The following is a 17,765-nucleotide window of genomic DNA, read 5'->3' as shown; positions in this document are numbered from 1 at the left end:
CACTTGGGAGAGGGCATGGGATGTGCTCCAGGAGCAGACCTCAGGGGGGAGTAACTCGGGGTTCAATGTTGGCACCCCTTCTAGGGCATGAGGGGCCAGCCATGAACTGACTGCCAACCTAAGCATCCTTTTTCTCTAATCCGAGCAAGTCAGCTCTGGCCACAGAATGGACTGTACAAGATGCTTCTATGAGAAATGCTCAAGGATGAAAGCAAATGAGTGTGCATAGCATCCATTTTTAGTGCAAAAGCACAGTCGCTTCTTGAAGCATCAGTTGCTGAAAAACGCGATCCTGGTCGTCAGAAGCTCCAGATCCCCTACATCCTTCCCTCGACCTATTCTTTTTCTCCAGAATGAGATGCCTCCTCACGCTAGCATTAGCCCAGAGTTCTCCCCTCAGCTGTCTCTCCAGATGATATCTCTGCTTTGCATTTATTTCTTTTTAAAACTAAAATCTAGGGACAAAGGTGAGCAGAATCATCTTGGTCTCTTCCTGTGAGCTGTTCATTAGGGTGCCCTTAACCCACACCTCTTGCTTCTCTTGACTCACAAAGCACTCTGATCACTTCAGAGATAGTGAAACTAGTGTGCGTGAAGTCACTTTTTGTGTTATTTGATGAAGTATTACCCCTGACCTTCTTGGAATATTTTAGTTCATTTCAGTACACACTTTACCTATCATTTAAAGATTTTAAAAGCTTTAAAAATTTCTAACGCTATAAGAAGGAATGAAAAAGGGACACTGTAAGGATGATTTTTGCACATTATTCCTACAAAAATGAAGGAAATTTAAACAAAACAAACTTTTGTTTTGCTCATAATCCTACCCCAACCCCGGAACGATTTTGTTTATCTAACTTTTCTTCCACCTTTTACTTTCATCATTGTAAACTCTTGTTTTTCTATCCCTTGAGGCTTTTTGTAAACACTTTTCCATTTTGTAATATATTTGTTTTTAGTGTTTGTGTAATATATTCCATCCGAGTGATAGTCCATAATTTATCACCCATTCCTTTAGTGCTGGACATTAAGGTTATTTCCATTTTCTCTCTATTATAAATAATTGGAGCAAGAACATCTTTGTATATATAGCTTTCTTCCTACATCTGAATTATATCCTTAGGATAAATTCCCAGGAGTGGGATTAGTAGGTCAAAGGGTATGAACAGCTTTATGGCTCTTCATATTTATTGCTACATTGCCCAAAGGGTCATTCTAATTTACAGCACCACCTGCAACACATGAGAGTAGCTATCCCTCCCAGCCCTTCCAACACCGATTTCTTCAGTCAGTAGTTTGGGGCAAGTTTAATAGGTACGAAAGGAAAACTAGTGACTGTTTTTAATTGTTAATTTAAAAAATAATTATCAATTTTCTTCTTAAGTATGTTTATTGTATTCTATTTCATATGGTTTGCTTTTCATGTCGGAGAATTATATTTTTTGACACCAGGTGGAATTTAAGATATTTTATCATGAAAATGTCACATTCTCTCAGAACAAAGAGCGTAATGATGAATCATTACTTAGATTCAACAAGCAGCAACATTTGGCCACATCTGCCTTATCTACACCTTCTTTTCCTTTTATTTTTTCCTTTGTGCAATTATTTTAAAGCAAATCCCAGACATTCTGCATGTTTCCTGTATACTTCATTAAGCATCAATAAAACATGTGGACTCTTTCTTCTGTAATCATAATGCTTATTGCCACACCTAACAAAATTAATGATAATTCCTTGGTCCCATTTACTACTAGTCTGTAATAACATTTTCCAACATGTCTTTAAAATTGTCTCTTAACTGATATTTTGTTCCAGTCAGCATACAGAGAGGTCCACTGTATTTGGTTGTTAGGTTTCTGAAGTCCTTTAATCTAGAACATAGGCTCTGTTTACTCCCCCGGTACCCCCAACTCAGATTTACCCCCAGCCAGTGACTTATTGCAGGAACTAAGTCAGTTGTCCTATAAACGTTCCCGCATTCTGAATTTGACTTTTTGTTTCCTTAATAGCTCAATTAGATTCCGTTTCAACTTTGTTTTGTCCGGGGAGGCGAGAATACTTCAAGGGTGGTGCTGTGTGATTCATTTCGTATTGCTCTGGGGGCACACAATGTCTGGTGATCCCACTTTGGGTGATGCTAAGGCTGATGGTGGATCAGGTGGTGACAGCCCACAACAAAGTCATAAAGTCCCTCGCCGGCTTTGCCCCTCACTGTCTCATCTGTCCGTGAAGCTTGCTTGAGTCAGTTATTTCCTAGGGGATCGCACAATGGTGATTTTTGAATTCTCTCATTCCTTCCCCACTTATTAACTGGAATTCTTCTGCAGAGTAGAACTTCTTTCTTCATAAACTGGGACTTTTTAGTAATCTCAACGTGCAGTTTGTACAAGTAAGGCAGGATAAATGCTTTTTTCTTTTATCCAAATTGCCAAGCTTCTAAGTAAGGAGTTGGTTCCACTGTCATTTCCGAGGAGCTGTCATTGCTGCTTTGTTTTTGGTTTTCTTTTTTAAGAATAAGAAAATACTCAGGGTTTTAAAAAATATATATTCCATGTGTTTTACTCATTATTCTTTTTGATGCTCACATTGTCCCATCTTTGCCCCAAGGGAGACCCTTCATGTCCTTGTTTTCAGGTAGAATAAGGTGTCTTAGGCTCATCTAGTATATTTTTTAAAAGAAAATAAAAGATTATGAATTCATACTGACACTTTCATTTCAAATCTAACAAAACTTTTTTTTTCTTTGATTTTGTACTTGTATTTCTTTTTCTTACACTAAAAATCTTGGTTCCAAATGTTATTATACTACAGTCTATCAAATAGTTTAAAAATATAATACCAATATTACTACTAAAATTTTCCCAGTGAGTGCAATTGTTTATCTTTAGAACACATTCCACTAAAAACATCCAGTCAAATTACCTTGTCCTAACAACACTTGAATTAATTCGTTTAACCAATTTGATATATGGTTAAGTTCTTTCTGTTCTGTTTGTTTTCAAATTTTAGGATTCACTTTTTTCCCCTTTTTGGTTTTTATTTTTTGAATCTGTAAAATGTGCTTTCAAAATTGAACTTATGTAACAAGGTATTATCACAAAAGTCTTTGTTCTGTTCTGTCTCCTCCATCTAATTTCCTCCCTCTCCCTGTTGGTAAATATTAAGATTTGTTTGATCTTTGCAGTGTTTCATTTTGCAAATATATATTCATATGTCTTCACCAATTTTACATCAAAGCCAGCATACCATCTGCTCCTTAAAATATATCGTATCAGGGTTTTAGAGATCAAGGCATCCATTGTTAAGATGAACCATAGTTTATGTATCAGGCACTTACTGATGGAGTTCTGTTTTTGTGTGTGTGTTTTCTAAAAAGCAAAAATCCTGTGTCCAAGTCATTTCATATTTTGGCTAATGATTCTTTGGGATCTATTCCTAGAAGTGGAGTTGCTGGGTCAAAGGTTAAATGTAATTGTACACTTCTTTTTTTAAAAAATTAATTAATTAATTTTTGGCTGCCATTAGGTCTCCGTTGCTACACGTGGGCTTTTTCTAGTTGCAGTGAGCGGGGACTACTCTTCATTGTGGTGCGTGGGCTTCTCACTGCGGTGGCTTCTCTGGTTGCAGAGCACGGGCTCTAGGCACGCGGGCTCAGTAGTTGTGGCTCACGGGCTCTAGAGCACAGGCTCAGTAGTTGTGGCGCACGGGCTTAGTTGCTCTGCGGCATGTGGAATCTTCCCAGACCAGGGCTGGAACCCGTGTCCCCTGCGTTGGCAGGCAGATTCTTAACCACTGTGCCACCAGGGAAGTCCCTACTTGTACTTCTTTTAGTTATCGCTAGAGTCCCTTCTATACGAATTGTGTCATTTTGCACAGAGAGGGATTTTTTAAAAAAGATTTTGCAGTTGCTCAAATGTCATATGAAAGGTTGTTGGAAAATTAGTGCATTCTTCAAAATCACATGTTATTTATCGAACCTACACACTGTTCCCACTATTGCCCAAGACATGGCCTGGTAGAGAGCACCCTGGTTCCTGCTTTTAGGGAACCTACAATGTGTCTGTGGAGACATGATATGTGAATGAAAGACAAAGTTAGAGTAGTCCAAGATAGATATAGTATAAAAACAAAGGTGAAAACCCAGCTCAAGTCTCTGTCTTTCAGAAGCCTTCCCCGCTTAACCCAGGCCACGTGAGTCCTCAGTCCTCTGAATTTCATTATTACTTTCAGTGACAGTGACCTTTTTCCCAGAGCAAAACTTTTGACACGTAGTTGAACAAATATGAATATACGAACAGGAACAACAGAGCAGAATGTATGAAATGCAGGCTGCTGCATAAATTCAAGTGAAATAATTTTTTTACGTAGAGTTATGTCTGCATTTCCCAGAGCATCAGTGGGATGTTACTAAGGGTTACACAGCAAAATCAGTGCAGAAATGTTAGGCTAAACAGACCTAATGAAACAACTCCACAACCACGTATGATGTCCCAAGCATACCTGGGCACAGAACCCCCCCCGCCCCGCCTCCGTGAAGCACCTCATGTTCATACTATTCCACGGAACACAAAAGAACCAATGTGTAGTTTCTATTTGAAGAAAACCAAAGGCTTCTCTTCCAGTTGATTAACTTGTACAAATTCTGCATTTTTGATAACAATTTCCAATTTGTTTCTTTCTAGATTGAATCACTAAAGAGAAAGGTGCAGCAGAAACAGCTCTTCATATTGCAGCTTTTAGAAAAGATATCGTTCTTAGAAGGAGAGGTAAGAAGCTGTGTTTCTTTAAGCTGGGGTCTTCCCTATCATTAAATTTTATGTTTCTGAGCCTACCGCCGACACTTAATTAAAAATATGGCTATTTCCTGGCCTTATAAAATTGATTGAAGGTTAACTGCCAACACTGAAAATGAGGTTCTGACAGCTAGTTTTTCTTTACCATCTGACTCTCCTCATTACCCCTTGCTGCTCACCTCTGCTTTTTGGCTCCCATTTTTCTTATTCAGGAATTTTCTTAGCAAGTCTGATAAGCTGTTGATGAATACTGATAACTCCCCACATCTGTGTTGTATGTTATAATTTGCCAAGTATTTTCACATACGTTTCTCAATGATCCTCTCAACAACTTTAAGCAAGGCAAGACAAGGATTATTATCTCCATGTTAACCAAAAAAAAAAGAAAAAGAAAAAAGGCACAGAGAAGGCAGGTGGCTTTTCTCAAGGTCACACAGCTTAATACCAGAGCCAGGCTGAGAGACGGACTCCTCATTTCACCTGGAACTTTTAAGATATTTAGTATTCCTGACTTTCTGGTCTTTAGAAAGGCATTTTGGGGATTTTGTGGAGGTTCTAGGGAAGGAAATTATGAAGTTGGACGAACCTTAAAAGCTTAGGTGTTACTAGAAGGGGAAGCCTTCTGTTTTCTCTGAAGATTATTTATTAAGAACTTGGCATTGAGCCTCTTGCTTTTGAGCGTCCGTGAATCTCTCCTTGTCTGTGCCCCGCTTGTAGTCCCTCCCGGGTGAGAGACAGCCCAGGAGAGAATAATAAAATAAGAAGACAGGAAAGTAATGACAGTAATTAAGCTCCTAGTGTGTGTTGGGCACTTTTTCTTTGCATATCTTTTGTATAACCTAGAGGTTAAGAGTGGAATCAGACTTGCCCAAATTTGAATGCTAGATCTGCTTATTAGCTGGCTGACCCTAGGTAAGTTTCTTAGAATTAGAAATTGAGGATGATAACTGTACCTACGTGTGTGTCCGTGCGATGAGAGTGCATACAAAGTGCCTGACATGCCTAAGCACCCCATCATTTTCTCTTTATTAAGAGCGATGCCCTATGAGTTAGATTATGTTTCCTCCATTTTGTAGCTGGAGAAACTGAGGTTCAGGGATGTTAAGGAATCTGCCCAAGCTGACTGTTAGAAATGGGTAAGCCTGAGCTCTTAACCACCATGTTTGTAGGGATGGGGAGCAGTGTCATTATTTACTCTGTGTGGTGGGGGGGCTGCCTATAAAAGTCGTAAGCAGAAGTCCCTCGTGGCCCGTGGGGACCTGGCAGCAGACTCAAAGCCCAGGAATCTCAGTGTCCTGACAGCTGAGTAAGTGGACACTTGTCTTGTCCCACTGTTTTCCCCTCTGCAGTCACTGAGTCCACCTCCAGCTTTATGAATGGACATTTCTGTTTCTAAGATTGCCCTCTGAAATCACAGCTCCCTGTAGGAGGAATCATACTTTCCCAGTGAGAGTCAGAGAGTGAGTGTCCTGGTGAAAGTCATGGGTCCCGAGAGAGTCTGGTTCCAGGAGGGAGAAAAGAGACGCCAACAGGAGAGGCGGCAGGTTACCCAAGACAGTGCCCACCCCTCTTCCCTTCCCCTGGCTGTGCTACTCAGGCCTCCTGGGAGATTAGGAAATGTCCAAGGGGTACTCTGCATTGAGAAGAGCCTTCCTTACACATACGTGTGCTTTGTTTAATCTTAATTTATTAAATTCCTTTCTTCTCTTAGTTTAGGTTGCCCAGACTCTGAGATGTGGATATGAGTCCACTAGTTTATTTGGGAGGTGATCTCAGGAAGCCCCAGTGGGAGAGGGGAGAAATGAGTCAGGGAAAGGTCAAAGGCCAATAATGGGTGCCTTACAGAGGTTACCACTGTGGAAAGCTGCTGCTCCCTTGCCCTGGGCATCTCTGGAAGATGATGTGCACTGGCCTCTGAGTTACCCTTACCAAAAGGTCAGAAAGCTAGGGCGTTTATCCATTAACTCCCATCAGTAGCTGGTGAGGGCGGCTCCTGGGTGTGTGTGGCAATTCTGGCCTGCCCTGGGCAGAGCCAACTGGGCTCCAGGGGGCAGAGGAAGCCCCAGGGAAAGAGTCACAAGTGGCATGCCAGGAAATGGTGAGTGTCCAGAGCATATGGGTGCGTCTGGCTGTGTCTGCTATGTATATCCAATAAGCCATTCAAAAATGGTCTGAAAACCATCACTCCTTGAGCATTTAAACATTGATTATAAATTTGGTTGATTAAACTATTTAAATTCTACTACAAATTTAGAATGACTAATTCCTTTTGATCATCCACCTTAAACAGCAGATAAAACGTAGACAAAATGTCAAGATTTGATAATACATTTACACTTTAACTTATTCTAAAATATTAAGTATCTTGGGTTTAATTTATTTCTTCATTGTTTGTGTTCTTGGTTTTTAGTATCTTCCGAAGGCCAATTTCCCTTAGTTAACATCATTTTGACGCTTTCCAGACAAATGCAGTGATCTTTTAGATTCAAAGGACATGGAATACCTTCTCCGAATAGCTAAGGCTAGAGGATGCCAATTCTTGGACAGACACAATTCTTGCTTTACAATATAGGACTAGGTAGCTTCAAGGTGATTCAAACTCAGGACCCCTAATCATTGGGATGCATTGACCTATCTTTAGCACTATTAAAAAGTATGCATTCCTTATTAATATTTTACCGTTCTTTGTCAGACTAGGTAGAGATTTCACCTCCTAGGAGATGAGGTTGAGTTTGGGTACTTGGTTTTCCTCTTCAGGCTGTGTGAGTAGTTTATGATGTTACAAACACACTGCTGACTGACTCCTTGCTAACTGTGTGTGACCACTGATGCCAGTGAATGTCTGCCCCTATTTCCACCTGCTTGTTGTATGACCACCAATGCCAAGCAGCCCTTCCAAGGGCCCTCAAGTCCTGGGACGACCTGACTTAAAGTTCCTTTTGTTATTCTTTACTACTCAACACAGAAATCTTATAAACAAACATGTAATTAACACTTTATAAAAGAAACGACATCATCTTATATATTAATGCTTCCTAGTTTTAAAAGTTGATGACAAGTTGTAACATATTGTCATCTTTGTTCACTATTAAAACTATCTTTCTCTACACTTTATATTAACTTTCCTTTTGAGTGACATCATGAACACAAGGCATTTCTCAGACTCACCTTGTTCCCACAATAATTTTTTCCTTCTCCTCCTAGTTTTTTATTTTTTTATCTTTATTGGACTATAATTGCTTTACAGTGGTGTGTTAGTTTCTGCTTTATAACAAAGTGAATCAGTTATACATATACCTGTGTTCCCATATCTCTTCCCTCTTGCGTCTCCCTCCCTCCCACCCTCCCTATCCCACCCCTCCAGGCGGTCACAAGCACCGAGCTGATCTCCCTGTGCTATGCAGCTCTTTCCCACTAGCTATCTCCCTTACGTTTGGTAGTGTATATATGTCCATGACTCTCTGTCGCTTTGTCACAGCTTACCCTTCCCCCTCCCCATATCCTCAAGTCCATTCTCTAGTAGGTCTGTGTCTTTATTCCTGTCTTACCCCTAGGTTCTTCATGACATTTTTTTTCCCTTAAATTCCATATATATGTGTTAGCATACAGTATTTGTCTTTCTCTTTCTGACTTACTTCACTCTGTATGACAGACTCTAGGTCTATCCACCTCATTACAAATAGCTCAATTTCGTTTCTTATTATGGCTGAGTAATATTCCATTGTATATATGTGCCACATCTTCTTTATCCATTTACCTGTCGATGGACACTTAGGTTGCTTCCATGTCCTGGCTATTGGAAATAGAGGTGCAATGAACATCGTGGTACATGACTCTTTTTGAATTATGGTTTTCTCAGGGTATATGCCCAGTAGTGGGATTGCTGGGTCATATGGTAGTTCTATTTGTAGTTTTTTAAGGAACCTCCATACTGTTCTCCATAGTGGCTGTACCAATTCACATTCCCACCAGCAGTGCAAGAGTGTTCCCTTTTCTCCACACCCTTTCCAGCATTTATTGTTTCTAGATTTTTTGAGGATGGCCATTCTGACTGGTGTGAGATGGTATCTCACTGTAGTTTGGATTTGCATTTCTCTAATGATTAGTGACGTTGAGCATTCTTTCATGGGTTTGTTGGCAGTCTGCGTATCTTTTTTTTTTTTTTTTTTTTTTTTTTGCGGTACTCGGGCCTCTCACTGTCGTGGCCTCTCCCGTTGCGGAGCACAGGCTCCGGACGCGCAGGCTCAATGGCCATGGCTCAGGGGCCCAGCCACTCCACGGCATGTGGGATCTTCCCGGACCGGGGCACGAACTCGTGTCCCCTGCATCGGCAGGCAGACTCTCAACCACTGCGCCACCAGGGAAGCCCTGCGTATCTTCTTTGGAGAAAAGTCTCTTTAGGTCTTCTGCCCATTTTTGGACTGGGATTATCACAGCTCAGCTGCGGGGAGTTCTGCATTACCTTCCTCGCCTGTGTAGCAGGGTTCCCGATGCTTGTGGAGTCATTCTTGCTGTATGGCAACAACAGGCGTTTCAGTTTCCTCATTTTTGTCCTGTCCCTAGATATGACAGTGGCTTGTCTCCGAGGAGCCCTGGGTTGTTTTAGTGGAGAGGTGTACGGCAGGCTGTCTGGGCACGAGTGTTGGTAGTAGGCTAAAGTGCTGTGCCTACTGTTAGGCCCATTTTATTTGTTTTGTTTTGTTAATTTATTTTTTATTGAAGTATAGCTGAATTACAATTTTGTGTTAATTACTGCTGTACAGCAAAGTGACTCAGTTATACATATATATACATTCTTTTTCATATTCTTTTCCATTATGGTTTATCACAGAATATTGAATATAGTTTCCTGTGCTATACAGTACAACCTTGTTGTTTAAGGCCCATTTTAGTACTGACGGAACTGGGGAAAATGTTTCTTTTTACGATTATGAGGTTGCACTGACATTTTCCAAATTTATCTAATTGTTTTGTTTTACAATACAGGGTTCTGTGGGCCACGAAGAATTTCTATTATGTTGACCTATTCTAACACCAGGACTTTTTATACCTTGACATTCCATCCCCTGCCTTAAACCATAATGATGCCAGTGGTGGTGTTTCAGGTGTCTCTGAAAAGTTTTGTTGGACAGAGCTGGTAACCTCCTATATCCTATCTTATTAATAAAGTAGCTACCCTCTGTTAAGGGCCTAACTGCAGACTCTGGAGCTAGACTGCCTGAGTTCTACTGTCGGCTCTGTCACTTACTAGTTATGTGGTCTGGAGCAAGTTACTTAACTGCTCTGTGCCTTAGTTTGCTAAGGGAGTCCTCTCCACAGAGTTGTTATGAAGGCTAAATTAGTTAACACTAAGTGATTAGAAAAGTACATGGCTCACAGTAAATGCCATGTCTTTACTGTTTCTTCGATGGCTAGGTCCCAGGAACTCCTTTTATTGTTAATGATATATATTTCCTCTTTGTCCTTCTCGTCCTCCTCCTTCTTTTAAATAGAGAATGTAGATGATTTTGGTCCCTGAAATCATCATTTGTACTTACCAGTGCTAAAACTCATTCTGTTTTGCTACTCCCACCCCCATCAGATCCCTAGAAGTTTGCGCTAGCCTGGCCCCATAGACTACGTTTTCATCAACTGATTCAAAAATCTGTCTGATGTGAAAATATGCCCATTCTATTTTTTCTCCAAATAACTTTTTATTCACTCATCTCTTGAAGAAGAACTATCCCATCCCCTATTTCCAATATAGAAAATTTTATTAAAATAAAATTATGAGTGTCTATCTTCATAAGGTTGACCAGCTTTCTAAATCTGAACAGATTCCATTTCGTTTTTCTCTGCTGAAAATTCTCAACTTTCAGCTCAAGGAGTCTTGGTTCTGTCCATCCTGCATTTAATGTGTGTTGTGTTACACATAAACCTCTCAGTGTGTCTGCTGTGCATTCCTGGGTCAATTATGAATCTTCTGTGCAATGCTAGGGCGGCAGCACCAGGCACCATGTACGAGTTTTCCTGGACATGCATTCTTGTTTAGTGCATGTGTTACAGCCCCGGCTGCTCCCTCCCCTGGGCCTGAGGGAGCTGGGGGAGGAGGCAGCTGCCATTCATTTGACATAATTTCCCCAAAATGCCAAGAGGTGCCATACCAGGTCCTTCTTTTCGGGAAGGCGCACAGCCTCCCAAGCCCCCGGGTGGTCTGTATTTCACAGCTCGACACAAGGTGGTGGTATTTGAAAGGAAAACCCTGGAACCTGATTCTCGGTCCTGGAAGCAATCTCTTCCCCAGCACGGGCCAGGCGGCCAGCTGAGGCTGCTCTTTAGTCATAGTTGGCAAGACTCAGAGTGGAGTGTCCTTGCTTTCCTGTATCAAGACCTGTCCTTTTTTTAAGTATTTCTGTCATCCCTCTCTAATTTCCTCCTAGTGCCCATATTCAGGCTCTCATCATCTTTTTTTCTGTCTTGTCAACCTTGTATTAATTCATGTAAATAAAGCTGCATCTTTTTAAAGCGTGCGGTGACAAATGTTAACTAGACATACTGTGGTGATCATTTTGCAGTGTGTACAGATACCAAGTCATTATGTTGTACAGCTGAAACTAATATAATGTTATGTCAATTAAACCTAAATTTTAAAAAGTATATAAATTAATGAATCTTGACAGTTGTATATACCTGTGAAACCACCACTACAGTCAAGGTATAAAACATTTCCATCATTCCCCAAAGGCCTCTCTCTGTTTCCCTTTTGCAGTCCATCTCTCCATTCACCCCCAGGCAACCAGGGATCTTTTTTGGACTTGCTTGCATTTTGTAGAAATGGAATCATATAGTTGTGTGTTCTTTTGTGTCTAGCTAGCTTCTTTCACTCAGCACAAGGATTTGAGATATATCCGTGTTATATGCATTCTTTTTTGTGGCAGAATATTTTTTTTTTTTTTTTTTTTTTTTTGTTACGCGGGCCTCTCACTGCTGCGGCCTCTCCCGCTGCAGAGCACCGGCTCCGGACGCGCAGGCTCAGCAGCCACGGCTCACGGGCCCAGCCGCTCCGCAGCATGTGGAATCCTCCCGGACCGGGGCACGAACCCATGTCCCCTCCATCGTCAGGCGGACTCTCAACCACTGTGCCACCAGGGAAGCCCCAGAATATTTTTTATTGTATTAAGATTCCACAGTTTATTTCTCCATTCCCCTGTTGATATACATTTGGGTTGTTTCCAGTTTGGGGCTATTGTGAATAAAGCTGCTGTGAACATTACAAGTCATTGTGTGGACATATGGTTTATTCCTGTTGGGTAAATTCCTAGTAATAGAATGGCTGTGATGTATGGTAGATACAGGTTTAACTTTTTAAGAAACTGTTAGTTTATCAAAGGAGTCATATATTTTACCTTCCCACCAGGAGTTGGAATGTTCCAGTTTCTCCACATCCTCATCCTGACTTAGTACTGTCTTTTTTTTTTGGCCGTACGCGGGCCTCTCACTGTTGTGGCCTCTCCCGTTGCGGAGCACAGGCTCAGCGGCCATGGCTCACGGGCCCAGCCGCTCCGCGGCATGTGGGATCTTCCCGGACCGGGGCACGAACCTGTGTCCCCTGCATCGGCAGGCGGACCCTTGCCACCAGGGAAGTCCTATCAGTCTTTTTAATGTAGCCATTCTAGAGGGTGTGTGGTGGTATCTCATTGTGGTTTTTATTTGCATTTCCATGGTCACTAGCGATGCTGAGCGTGTTTTAAATGCTTGCTGGCCATTTGTATATATTCTTTTTTGAAGTGTCTGTTCAAATCTTTGGCCCATTATTTTACTGAGTTTTTTTACTTTTCTTATTTACTGAGTTGCTAAGAGTTCTTTATGTATTCTGGATACCAGTTCTTTGTCAGATATATGTACTGTGAATATTTTCTCCCATTTCATGACCTGCTTTTTCATTTTCTTTTCAATTTAGATCTAAGATCCATTTGGAGTTAATTTTTGTGTTTTGTGTGAAGTAAGGATTGATATTCTTTTTTCACCATAGCTATCCAACTGTTTCCTTTTAATGTCTCCTTAATTTCTGATATTGATCATTTGTCCCCTTTCCCCCTTCTTTGATCAGTCTAGCTAGAGTGTTATCAATTTGCTGTTTTAAAAAAAAATTAAAATAGCTTTTGGCTTTGTTGATATTCTCTATTAGCTGTTTTCTGTTTTATTGAGTTTTGCTCTGATATTTATATTCCCTGCCTTGTAATTATTTTGGTGTTACTTTGCTCTTCTTTTTCTAGCTTCTTGAGGTAGACCTTAGGTCACTGATTTTAGTCCTTTCTTTTTAAATATAAGCCTTTAAAGCTCTAACTGTCCCTCTGAGCTCTGCTTCAGCTGCAACCTACAAGTTTTGATATGCTGTATTCAGCATATCAAAATGTTTTCTAATTTCCTTTGAGATTCTTCTTTGACTTACGGATTATTTAGAAGTGTGTTGTTTAACTTCCAAATATTTGAGGTGTTCTTAGGTATCTTATTGGTTTTGATTTCTAATTTGTCGTGGTCCTGGAACATACTTTGTATGGTTTTCATTCTGTTAAATTTATGGAGAATTGTTTTATGGCTCAGCATATGGTTTCTCTTGGTTGAATATTGTTAAAAAAAAAAAGAGAAAAAAGTCTTCTGCTCTTTTTGTGTGTTCTATAAATACCAATAAGATTTAGGTCGTTGATAATATTGTTTAAATTGTTTATGATTTTACTGGTTTTTGTATAATTGTTCTGTTGCTGAGAGGGGTGTTAAAATCCCTTGCTATGGCTTTAGACTGTCTCTTTCTTTTTTAATTTTGTTATTTTTTTACTTCATATATTCTGAAGCTTTGTTATTAGGTACACAATTTTTGATTGTTGTGTTTTGGAGATGAATTGATCTCATTATTATGAAATGGTGGTCGCTACCTTTGTTCATACTCTTTGTCTTGAAGTCTATTTCATCTGGTATTAATATTACCCTTTCTGCCCTCTTATGTTTACTGTTTGTATGGTATATCTTTTTCCATCCACTTATTTTTAACTGATCTGTGTCTCTCTACTTAAGGTAAATATTCAATACATCTCCTATCGACAATATATAGTTAGGTCTTGGTGTTTTTTATATATTCTGATATTCTGTCTTATACTGAAGTATACTGTCCATTGACAATTATTATTGATACGGCTCAATTTATTTGGGTCTGCCATTTTATTATTATTATTTGATTACTTTTTTTATTTCATTTTATTATTTTATTTTTAGCTGCGTTGGGTCTTTGTTGCTGTGCGATGGCTTCCCTTGTTGCGGAGCCGGCGCACGAGCTTCAGTAGTCGTGGCTCGCAGGCTCTAGAGCGCAGGCTCAGTAGTTGTGGTGCACGGGCTTAGTTGCTCTGCGGCATGTGGGATCTTCCCGGACCAGGGCTCGAACCCGTGTCCCCTGCATTGGCAGGTGGATTCTTAACCACTGTGCCACAAGGGAAGTCCCTATTATTTGTTTTCTATTTAGTTCCTCTGGTTTGTTTTGTCTTGTTCCCCTCTCTTGCATTCTTTTGGATTATTCCAGTATTTTTTAGAATTCCATTTTAATTTATCTATTGGCATTTTCTGTGTCTTTAATATATTAGTGGTTGCTCTAGGTACTACAATATACTTCATTATGTGTTCACAGTTCACTTAGAGGTAATATAGTACCATTTCATGAAAAATGTAGAAGTCTTGCAATGATGAGGTCCATCTACCCCTTCCCCTGCTGTTAAGAGTTATCTCATGTATTGTATCTTATATATACTATAAACCCACAGTACATTGTTATAGTTTTTAACAGTCATAGGTATTTTAGAGAAATTAAGAGAAAATAATCATCTTTTATGTTTACTCATATAGTATTTATTTCTGATGTTCTTTACTCGTTTCTGAAAACCTGAGTTTCTTTCCAGTATCATCTCTCTTCAGCCCGAAGAACTTTTTTTTTTTTTTTTTTTTATTTATTTATTTATTTATTTATTTATTTATTTTTGGCTGTGTTGGCTCTTCGTTTCTCTGCGAGGGCTTTCCCTAATTGCGGCAAGTGGGGGCCACTCCTCATCGCAGTGTGCGGGCCTCTCACTATCGCGGCCTCTCCCATTGCGGAGCACAGGCTCCAGACGCGCAGGCTCAGTAATTGTGACTCACGGGGCCAGTTGCTCCGCGGCACGTGGGATCTTCCCAGACCAGGGCTCGAAGCCGTGTCCTCTGCATTGGCAGGCAGATTCTCAACCACTGCGCCACCAGGGAAGCCCCCGAAGAACTTTTATTTAGCATTTTATATAGAGCAGGCCAGCTGGGGACAAATCCACTTAGTTTTTCTTATTTTAAAGTAACGCCTCTAGTTCACCTTCATTACTAAAATATATAGAGTTCTAGTTTGACAGTTTCTTTCTTTTAGTACTCACTCCCTTTTGGCTTTTGTAGTTTTTGATGAGCAACTTTTGGTAATTCAAATTATCGTTCCCCTATATGTAACAGGATGGCTTTCAAGGTTTTTCTTTGTGTTTTTCAGTAGTTTGACTCTGATTTGCCAAGGTATGCTTCTCTTTGAATTTATTCTGTCTGGGTTTGGTGAGATTCTTGAATTTGTATACTTATGTCTTTCACCAAATATGGGAAAATTTCAGGCATTATTTCTTTTCTCCCCCCCGCCCCCCCAAAAAGTATCTGGAAAACCAGTAAGTGCTTTTCTTTCTTTCTTTTTTCCTAGCCATTATTTCTTTGAATATTTTTTTCTCAAGTTTCTCCCTTCTTTCCTTCTGTGATTCCAGCATCTCTATGTTAGGCTTTTAGAAATTGTCCCACAGTTCTATGAAGTTCCATTTATTATTTTCAACATTTTCTTTATCTTATTTTGATTGATTTCTATTACTGTGTCTCTGTGTCCTCAAGTTTACTACTGACTCCTTCCTTTGTCATATCCATTCTTTTTTTAAGGCAATCTAGTGATTTTTAAATTTCAAGCATTGTATTTTTCTGTTCTAAAGTTACCATTTGTTTTCTATTTATATTTTCTATTTCTTTCTGGTTTTTTGTTTTTTTTTTTTTTTACTCCTTCATCAGTGATATAAAGGAAAATAGGCTTGTGATTGTTTTAAAAGGTAAAGAATCTGGTTAGACTCAATTGCACCCTGCCATAATGTAGTGGGTGATGGCTTAGATCTCAGTTCAGTTCTTTAAGCCTTGGCTGCATACTTATTTTACTTTGCCCCACACATACGTGGTTCAGGGGTCTCCCAGAGACTCGAACTGTGTTTATATACAGAGTTCAGAATTTCAGTCTTCTCTGACCCTTCCTTTTTGGCTTCCCCCTTACTCTTGGTAACCCTGGTTATTCTTCTATCCCGTAGACTCCTACTGGTTTCCTTCTACCAGAAAGGTGATTTTTCTGTTGAATTTTTACTGTGTCTGTGCTGCCAGCACCGTGACTGTACTGCCCTTGGGCAAAGCTGCAAACAAAAAAAATGAATCACAAAGAACCCATTCAGTGCTTGTCATTTGCTCCAAGCTTTACCTCCCCTCTAAAACTTGCCCATCCTTGTTGAGTCTTTAAAGACCTCAGCAGTTATCTTTTGTCCAAGGTTGATAGCTGTTCTTTGAAGGAGGATCTGTTCATTAAGCACTTACTCCTGTATACTTGAAGTGCAGCTCTCACTCTACCTGGAAAGTTGCAATGACCTCCTTGATTGATCTTCCTTGCCTATAGTTTTATTTCCTTCCAATATAATTTCCACTCAGAGCCCAAGTGTTTGAAATAAAATCTTGACCTTGGTCTTGTAGGATTGGGTGTGGAGTTTTGGTAATGGCATACATAGTCCTTTATAAGCAACTCCTGCCCTCCTGTGTACTGCAGTCAGGTGCCTGTTCTCAATCTGGTATGTTTCCATAATTCTGGATTACTTATCCCTTTTGTTTCCCTTACTCTCTTCCCCTTGCATAATTCCAGGAAATCTTCACAGGCAATTCAGTCCTTTTCCCCATTTTGAGTTAGGCATCCCCTCTGAATCACCCCATAATATTCTCTACGTCCCTCTGGCATGGGACTTGTGACTTTGTTCTGTGATTTTCTGCTTAGGTGTCTCTATCTGCAAAAGACTGAGCTCCTCAAAGGCTGCAAATCACGACCTATTTCTTTAACTGCCAACATCCTCCCCCTACCTGATTTTACATACTACCTGATACATACTCAGGGTTTTATTGTTTTTAACTGATAGTATTACATTTTTAAGCGTATAAGTTTTTGTATCAGTGCTTCAGTGGATAGCTGATGCGTACACATAGAGTTCCTCTGGAATAGAACAAAGGAATTGGGGCTACCAGTACACTATTCACTGTATACCAGTTGGGGCACGCTTGCTAACTTTGTCTTTTATGCCCCCTAACTATAGGAACTCAGCCCAGCATTTTAAGAAATCCTCATGACTAAAGTCTACATTAAGAAAGGATAAAACAGTAGGATTGCTGAAGCTTGTTAATAGGCAGGCCTTTTCTTTCCATATGAATGGAAGAGTTCAAATATTTTCGGCTGTGTGTGTGTGTCTGTGTGTGTGTGTGTGTAAATGGTGAGGAACCCCTGGCAGTTAGCCAGCACCATTCTCCCATACTGAGCACCAGGTGACAGATGCAGAGCCCACAGATCTGTCATGGCTTGTCAGCTGCTAGGGAACCTGGAATGCATTCTCTTCCTTTCTACTGTTTCCCATTTATCGGAAGGGATTCCTAGACCTTTACATCCTGCAGAACATGAGTTTGTACCAGAGCTGCTGCTTTGCACCTTGGTATCAGACATTCAGAGCAGGAGCTGTTTCAAAACAAATGAGCTTCTGTTTCCAAAGAACTTTTCAGCTTTCATGTGTTGTCTAGTGTCTTGGAATACAGTGCCTTAGCTTCAGCTCCAACTTAAAAAGAAAAGACAAATGCTTAATTTGTTTCTAGTTATGCAAATAAAATGCTCAT

General features: G+C 40.2%; 1 protein-coding gene across 4 annotated transcripts in view; it reads left to right on the top strand.

Moving 5' to 3' along the window:
- The window catches only part of MYZAP (myocardial zonula adherens protein), a 125,622-nt gene that overhangs the window by 80,178 nt on the left and 27,679 nt on the right, over positions 1-17,765 (top strand). For all 4 annotated transcript variants that reach the window (XR_004348286.1, XM_032621448.1, XM_032621444.1 and 1 more), the window contains one exon: positions 4,686-4,769. Coding sequence is in view for 3 of the 4 variants with exons in the window: in XM_032621448.1 (XP_032477339.1) it covers positions 4,686-4,769 (84 nt within the window). In the remaining variant the exon portion in view is untranslated. The remainder of the gene's footprint in view (positions 1-4,685; positions 4,770-17,765) is intronic.

The sequence above is a fragment of the Phocoena sinus genome, chromosome 2 (genome assembly GCF_008692025.1).
Source record: "Phocoena sinus isolate mPhoSin1 chromosome 2, mPhoSin1.pri, whole genome shotgun sequence".
In the NCBI taxonomy this organism is placed as follows: Eukaryota; Metazoa; Chordata; class Mammalia; order Artiodactyla; family Phocoenidae; genus Phocoena; species Phocoena sinus.
This window is presented reverse-complemented; position numbering and strand designations above follow the sequence as displayed.